At 39.3% G+C, this 9,075-nt stretch overlaps 1 protein-coding gene across 1 annotated transcript; it reads left to right on the top strand.

Moving 5' to 3' along the window:
- Nucleotides 1-2,361: 2,361 nt before the first annotated feature.
- On the top strand, nt 2,362-8,325 carry LOC144640627 (transient receptor potential cation channel subfamily A member 1-like; the record flags this gene model as incomplete). Its single annotated transcript, XM_078499721.1, has 8 exons — nt 2,362-2,583; nt 3,435-3,528; nt 4,339-4,514; nt 5,347-5,454; nt 6,134-6,242; nt 7,161-7,258; nt 7,344-7,391; nt 8,140-8,325. Coding segments are annotated over exons 1-8 (1,008 nt in total), but the record flags the coding sequence as incomplete, so codon positions are not given.
- Nucleotides 8,326-9,075: the final 750 nt, after the last annotated feature.

Below are 9,075 nucleotides of genomic sequence, written 5' to 3'. Positions count from 1 at the left end.
AACAACAACAACAATAATAATAATAATAATAATAATAATAGTAATAATTTTATTTGTCTATTTCTAAAATATTTACAATGGCTAAAGATACATTCTGACTTAAATTTGAGCATACATTACAAATACGACTTATTTTTGGTAATAATAATAATAATGATGGTTTATTTGCATTCCAACAATATTGGCTCTTCTATGCAAACTCAAGGGCACTGTATTCAAATCTTCAACGTAGACAATCTCATATCATAGACCCCTCAAGGGCACTGTAATCAAATCTTCAACATAAACAATAATAATAATAATAATAATAATAATAATAATAATAATAATAATAATAATAATAATAATAATAATGGTTTATTTGAATTCCAACAATATTGGCTCTTCTATGCAATCTCAAGGGCACTGTATTCAGATCTTCAACATAAATAATCTCGTATCATAGACCCGTCAAGGGCACTGTATTCAAATCTTAAACATAAACAATCTCATATCATAGACCCGTCAAGGGCACTGTATTCAAATCTTAAACATAAACAATCTCATATCATAGACCCCTCAAGGGCACATGCCCTTCAAGCAGAAGGCTAAAAAGCCATAAAGCAAAGTACTAATACTGTAGGACGCAAAATGCATAGGAGACTAACGGGAAACCTTAGCCCGTAGCAACAATATAATGTATGCGCAAAAATTAACCGAGATCAATAAACGCAATAACAAGGAATAAAATAGGAACAGATAGAAGGTGTAGAAAATATAGTGATACACTCAAAACTAATAAGCCCGTTATAGTGATCTGAACAAAGACAGATAAATTTTCAGCACCAATAAATTAGTGATTAATTGTTTGTTGTAACAAAAAGCCGTGGAATTATAAGTAGTGGCAACATGAAGCCCGACTAATAGTGCCTATAATGAAACAAGGCGTGGGAATTACTTTCCAAAACTGAAGTGATCTACGCAATCTGCCTTTAAAGAAAACATGAATAAAGTGTTAAATCAAAAGGAAATCAAACCAAAAGTAAAATGGAACAAACTACACCTTGATCCTGGGCGTTGTTGCTTAGCCACTCTGACCGTAAGTCGGCAGGACCAGCACAAGAAAGGAGTCTCTACAGAGACCTGGTTTTGCTTCAGCTCTATAAGTTTTCTTCTCATCGTCTTCGTCCGACATCCGCCACGTCGTGATGTTTGCATTCCAAAGCAGAACGGCGACTAAAAGGACATTCCCCGATAGAACGCTTTCTTGGATTTGTCAAAGTCTTTACGACAAAGACCGACGATATCGTCTTCAATTGCGTCTAGGACCAATTTGTTAGCTCTAAACTGATCTTCATTACTCTTCTTATTGAACGAAAGGAGAAGCAACGCGCTTCTTTCACATCCCGCATCTGCTCAGCGGCACCTCATCGCTCGATCTCGTAGAACCAAGACAAAATATTGGTAGAACTAAAATTATAGTCGCGACAAGATTCTTTATCTGACCAAGAAGATCACGATTGTTCCGAGGAATAATTTCTCTGACTTTAGTTTTGTCCGGTGGAAAACCAAACATTGACCAAAACGTGACGAAGGCTGACCGTAGAATGTCTCACCTTTCTAACGGCCACCTATTTAAACTCAAATCCCACTATACACTGCGCACCTCAAACCCGCACCCAGCCCTCTGATCCGTGCCGGCAAAATAGTAATTTATGCTAATTTAAGATCATCACAAATTACATTTCTTATGTAGGCAAGGCCATTGCCATTAAGGCACTTGTGTACAAGGATCACAAGTGAATGACGATGCGTTCTGTGTTTTAAAGCGGTTATGTTGGCGAAGATATTGAGAAGTTGATCATATGATGTTCCGCAAAACTTTTCTTAACATGGGCAATGGACAGGATCTTTTTGTCCTTGTCTGTTTCGCGCCACCGAACAGAAATCAAGTTTAGCTCAACAAGAAGTCGCCGCGTAGAACATAAAGCAAAATACTCCCGTGCAGTAAGAAAGGAACACTACAATGTATAAACGAAAGGGACTAATTATATTCGATGAGACCTATTAGATTTACTAGGCAGAAATCTCTTATATAATAATTCTTTTAATATACAAAGCCGCTTTCTGAGCAAGACACCGTTTGACCTTAACCTTGCTCGCGCGCATTGTATGTCGTTTATCGGATGTTACGCAACAATATAACGCGGCCTTTCTTGTGACAACAAAGGGAAATCTAAAAATAAAAATAATAATATAAAATTAAATTTACTGTTGTTTAATTGAGCAAATATACGAAGAAAATGTATTATTTACATGCTTAACCTGTGACTTCATAATTTATTTAGTGCATCGCATATCTATTTGAATCCCTTCAGATCATAACATTGTTATAAAATTTATACAATCACTGCAATGGACTCCAACATGAATGACTCGTTACCTCCCGATGGACCTGGTGCAGAACAAATGCCTTTGGTACCTTTACGTCAAAGTCCTGACCAAGATCGGCGCCAGCGAGCCAAACAAATGAGTAAGCTGTCTCTCCAATCAATAGCCAGCGATGTCTATGACGTAGCAGATGCTGAAGATGACGACGAACTGGTAGGCATATGGCAACATTGTTTGATTAAAAATAAAACATTACCACTTTGGGTCTGACTTTTTTGGCTTTAATTTGAAGTAATGACCATGAAACTTTGAGAAACTTTCGCCTATTATTCAGTTATAATATGATGGAATTCAATTTAGCTGGAGTAAAATATTTTAAATGTTACAATTTTGCTGAAACTTGGTTATGATATGTGTTAAGTCAATATAAACTGTTTTTTGTCGCGAAAATATATGCGAAAATATACATGATGTTGCGAAAATATATATGCGATTCTGTTCAAAAAATGGGGTCCATTTAGGTTACGATAAAATTATGATACGATACGATACGACACGACACGATGTACCTTTTATACACGATTAAAATCCAAGTATCATTAAAATATTTTTCTCAAGTTAAATCGAAATCCATTATATCATTACTAAAAGATAGGTCAAACGTCCCCGCAGAGTTTTATTACCATTACATTGAAGTCAAAGAGCGAAAAAAAATCACCAAACGTTTGTCATGGGCGAGTCCACTCAGAATAGCTCACGGCCTTTCGGCCTGCTCTCGATAAGCAGACAGTGCTGACGCACTGAGCAAAATGAATACAAAGTCGTGATCAACGTTCGTGTTGAAGCGATTCTTTTTCTTTCTTCTTTCTTGTTTGTATTAAACTGAGTGAAGTGAACTGAAGTGTGGAAAGTTTAACATGATTTGTTCTGGCAAATCTTTATAAATTTGTCACTTTGTCGTTTTCGATAGTTGTTTCATAATTAATTTTCCGAGTTCAGTGGCTCATAGCAACTTTGATTTATTTTATGAAATTGCTAAATTAACTTGATTCTTTTGACTTTAGGAGGACGAAAAAAAGGTGAAGCCATTTAAACTTCACCAGGTCTGTTTGTCTGGAGACGAAGCTGAAGTCAAGAACATACTGGAGACTGAACCTAGTAATGATCACGTGTTATACGAACTAGTGTAACTGAACCCAATAAACTGCATGGCTGACATACGGCAAGAGGGGGGGATTAAGTGCCAGCCTTGCAAACAGTTTGGTTAAGTCCTGGTGAAAATCTTTGCAAAATCTTTAAAGATCTTTAAAGAACTTCAAAGCTCTGCACATAAAAGTTCCTGTAAAGATCCTTCAAGACAAGGATCTTTTAAGAATCCTCAAGAATTTCTAAGAGGATCTTATGAAGATCTTATGAGGTTCCTGACAAAGTTACCTCTAAAGATTCTTTCAAGGATCCTTCAGTATCCCCGAGGATCCGGCCTGTGTTCATAAGGATGCTACAGTATCTTAAAGGTTCCTTTAAAAGATCCTTTCAAAGACCATTCAGGATCTTGCTAAGACCTTTCAGGTTCTTGATTAGACCCTTAAATCAGGTTCGGCAAAGATCTTCCAAAAATCTGCAAAGATCCTCATAGATCTTTGCACAGACCTGAAGAATCTTTACTGAACCTGACAGATCTTTGCAGGGACTTGGAAAATCTTTGAGGATATGGAGGAATCCTACAAGAACCTCATCAAGCTCCACAAACGATCGTATACAAATGTTTAAAAATCCTTAAGGATCGTAAAAGATTTTTTTACCAGGGAGTTACACTTAATGATGTCTATAAATATTTCATTTATATTTTATTGTAATAATGTTAGGAAGGCCACTGGTGTGTCTGCTGCCGTACGAGTTGTACCAGTTATATCATTTTCACAGCTAGAATAAGAATAATAAATGATCACGACAATGTTTACTGCTTAGATCTAAATGTCCTGGACAAGTCAGGAAGAACTCCAATCCACAATGCCATATTAGGGCGTAACGTGAAAATCATGGAGATGCTCTTGGAGGCTGGGGCTGACACAACTATTTTGGATGAGAGCCAAAGTGCACCGCTTCATACCGCGGTGCGGACTAGGGACGAGAACATTGTTAAGGTACGTTGTTAGGTATATAGACCTACAGATGAATCCCACCACTTTACTATTATAAACATGCCATCAGGGATTTTACGCAAACAACGACGACGTCGGCAACAAGGATGTCCCGATTAAAGGGGCAATACCCTGGACCCTGGATCGATCGATCCGGCTTTAAGCCCTGGCTAGGATTATTATAATTTGCACTCCCAGTGCCTCTCTCAACCCAGGTGTATAAATGGGTACCGCTGACTTTAATGCTGGGGGATAACCCTGCGATGGACTAGTAGCTTATCCAGGGGGAGTAGAAATACTCATAGTCGCTTCCTGCTACTGAAACCGGGATAAGCTCCGAACTGATAGGCCACTAGCCTTACAATGGCTCTACCTTTGCGTTATATAAATCTAACCATCCTATGCAAAATAACATCATTAAATGACCACATTGTGCGTTTTAGGAGAACACCCGGGGATACACTCGCATTTTTGACCACGGGTACAGGCTGCTGAACAGGTTATGGTTTTCAGGGTCTTTCATCTAAAACAGGGTTAACAATTTCACTATTCAGTGCCTTAAGCAGGGTTCCTGTCTGGAGATTTTTTCGCTGGGAATTTTGAACAGTGTATGTGTGCAGCTACTGTCAGAAGTACAATAACCAAGTGTGATTCAAGTTCCGTCAATAAGGATAGTTTCATCCGCTGTTATAAAAAGAGATCAGCCCCCTTGACTGGTTTTGACTATATTGCAGTTTTGCTCTGTAAGAGAAAAACCCAACGGAATTAAATTCTGTTAAATTTGCGGGATAGAACTCTCCCATAAGATATAAGCATACTATTTTATTTATTTCAGGCTTTTCTTGAACATGCCACTAGCGACGTAGACATCAGAGGACACAGTTCGCGGACCGCCCTTCACATCGCTGCTGATATAGACAAAGTAGCTGTCTGCAAATTGCTGGTAAGTAAATTCATATTAAACTTGTGGTCAAAACGACACACCTCAGTTATAAAGTCAATGCTTTGCAGTAATGCGGCTCTTCTTATAGTTAATTTTGTCTTGAAGCCTGACTTACCGTTCAACCGGTAATGCCAGTACTATCGAATAAAGCTGAGAAACCAACCTTGAATAACTAATTTACGTTTTATTAAGTCTTATCCACCCCTCGATTCTCTAATGACTTACAGTTGTAATTCATCAACTCGTTGTAGGTTTCAAATCAACAGGTCCTCCCTTTTGAGTCTGGCCACCATCTTCACCTTGTATTCTAAGCTGCACACTCTCAAAGGGTATCTTTCTTCAACCACTTGCTAAAATTTCCACGAAAGGAGGGTTCAAAATTCCGGTCCAAAAAAAATAGTGTGAACACCGAATTCCCTTGCATGTGCTTTACTATGTCATGTCTGGTCCGGTTTCAACCGCTGGCCGAGTCAATGCATTGCGTTTCAGGTCAAGACCGTGCCTTTTCGTCCCAGGATTATAAGGGGAACCAGCTGGCGTTGAAGAACTATATTCCACTTAGGAGGGAAGTAATATTGATTGCAAAACCAATACATCAAACTGACTAGTTGCTCTATATGACTTAGTTTTCCCGGAGTGCCACTTTACCTGCTTACGTTGGATGGTATTTTCGTTGTAGATTGAGCACGGAGCCTCTACAGACTGCCGTGATGATGACAGCATGACGCCTCTGACCCGAGCTGTGGAAAAAGGAAGCAAGAATACCGCGGAATTTTTCTTTGAAGATGGTCAGTAGCAGAATGTACGAATTTAAAATGACTGACAGCCTGACTGACCGACCGACCGACCAACTGCCTACCTGCCAGCCTGACTGAATGACTGACTGACTGACTGACTGACTGAATGAATGAATGAATGAATGAATGAATGACTGACTGAATGACTGTCTGACTGACTGACTGTCTGACTGTCTGACTGTCTGACTGATTGATTGACTGATTGACTGACCGACTGGCTGACTGACCGACTAACTCAGACTTACTGACGGAACCACTGGCTGGCTGGCTTGCTGGCGGGCTGGATGTCTGGCTGTCCGGTATATTGATCGGCTGTTTGGCTGACTTCTTGACTGATCGATTGGTTGGCGACAGGCTCAATATTTGACTGACTGACTGAGACTGAGTATACAAGTAAACTCTTTAATCTAAGATGGAGTAGCAAATTTGAACGTATTTTGTTCCGAGACGGGTAGGGGGACCCCAATGACGTACCCCACCCAGACGTTTCCAAGAATATCCCCCAAAATTTTTTTCCCCCTTTTCGTTTAGTTGCCTAGACAGTTTGTCATTTTTCGTTACGTTTGCACCAAGGTCATCAAAAAGATAAAAGGTTCATAAAACGCTAACTGATTTGGTGGTCAAAACTTCGAGAGACATCTCCCCCAACAGGCTCTTCTACTCAGTAATGAAGGTCGTGAACGGGGGTATAAATCCCATTTTCCGGCCCAAATTTTGACCAAACTACATTTTCCAGCCTACTGTTTTCCCAAATTTTCAAAATCTCAGTCCCAGTTCATTTGTTTTTCTATCTGTGATTCAATGAAAACTTGCCCACCCCCTCCCCCCCCCCCCCCCTTCCCCTTTTTACCCCTTCAGGACCCACAAATAATTCGAACCCTAATAACACTACGTTGTTTATGCTGGCAGCTAAATCGAAAGAGACGGCGATGGAAGGTTTACTTTTCAATGTAGATGCTGAGGGCAGCACTCTGCTTCATTTCGCGGTTGAAAGTGGAAATACTGAGGTAAGAAATATCTGCAAGATAATTCTAAATTCTTCCTTTTAACAGTGAGAACCTTGTTTGACGCTTTTAATTGATTTTGCTTTAGGTGGTACAACTTTGTCTGGACAACGGAGCTGTTATTCGACAGCCAAAGGTAAACAGTATTACTTAATAAATGTCTCTTGTCTTGTAATCAGCACCGTAAGATAGATTGTGTAACTTGTATAGACTGTTAGACTGTTCGTTTACAAAAAAGTTAATGATGCTATTGACCAACCGACCGACCGACTGACCAACTGACAAAGTGACTGACTGATTGATTGATTGATTGATTGATTGATTGGTTGGTTGGTTGGTTGGATTGATTGACAAACTCATTGAAAATAATAAAAAAAATAATAGTAAAATATATAAATTTATGTTTCAAGAGAGACACACGACCCACAAACGAGATGAGCATTGTATTTGTTTTCAAGTTATTGTATAAGAATCTAGTGAAATGTATTAGTTAATGTTGAAACCTTTATTGTAAACAGACCAATGCCAATACCTCCCTTTGGAGAGTACTATTACCGTCACCATTACTATTACTATTACTATTATTAGTATATACTAAAACAGTGGAAGGCGTTTTTGGCGCGCTCTCTGATTGGCTATTTAAACTCCGGATATCCTTTGCTATACATCTCCGAGCAACTCGTTGACAGGAATAAATAAGTTAAAAATCATCCTTTTGGGTTATTTTATCTCACTGTTTTAGTGTCGGTGGCCAGTGGAGGATATCTACCTCGCCGCTTCGCGGCCCGGTTAATATCCACCACTAACCACCTCCACTTTGGTGAAAAGTTGTTAACTATTACCATTGGTATTGATTGATTCATTAATTTATTTTATTGATTTAGAGAAGTGACGGAAGCACTGCATTCCATGTAGCGTGCGCTCAAGGTGCTATAGAGATTGTCCAACTCTTTGCATCTCAAGATGAAGGCATTTGTAAAACCCGTTTGACTGACAACCAAGGCTTGACTCCCCTTCACATGGCTGCTCACAGCAATCATATAGCTGTTGTACAGTATCTTTTGCAGCAGGTAAGATCAAATGCATTACTGTCGTCTTCTCAAAGTAACATTTGCCCCCTTCCCCCCATCCCCCGGGGGGGGGGGTTAATCTGTATACTGTATATTTTGGGGCGGGGGTGTGCCGCCGGGACTCTGAAACCCGTACCCTATACCAGACCACCAATCTTCAGCTGATTTAGCAACCCTACACTAGACTTGACATCGAAAGTTCTCAGCCTATCCCAGACTTATTTTTTTTAACTGTGCCACTATTATTGTTTTTAATGGAAACCATCTGTCGGCAACGTTGCCGCGGTGGTTTTATTTACGTCTAGTAAAACTTCTTTTTTATCCAAGTTTCTATTACTATTCTGAACTTATTTCGTCATGCCGATGATCAGTTTCCCGGCAATGATACGTTATTCTAGTCAGAAACTCTCTGAGTTCAACCCCAACCCGCACTAAACCCTATCCCGCACTAAACTGCTTAAAAACCATATCCTTCACAGCGGTACATACCTATATAGCTCATACATGGGAGTGACAGGGGTTTGACCCCACCCGAAAGTGACAAAAAGTTTGTTAATTTTATATTCGTAATGTGGTAGATTCACACCAAAAAGAGCTACAAATCTGTATTTACTTCATTAATCTTTTCCGTGATATCTAATAAACCACACCTTTTGCCAGTGACATGGTTTAGCAATGTACACCTATTAACTTATTTTTCAAACCGAGATCAAACTACATCGATAAAGTTTAAAATCCGGGTATCCCGCG

The sequence above is a fragment of the Oculina patagonica genome, unplaced genomic scaffold (genome assembly GCF_052425735.1).
Source record: "Oculina patagonica isolate OP01 unplaced genomic scaffold, crgOcupat unplaced391, whole genome shotgun sequence".
Taxonomy (NCBI): domain Eukaryota; kingdom Metazoa; phylum Cnidaria; class Anthozoa; order Scleractinia; family Oculinidae; genus Oculina; species Oculina patagonica.
The sequence above is the reverse complement of the archived record's forward strand: the minus strand, read 5'-3'. Positions and strand labels throughout refer to the sequence as shown.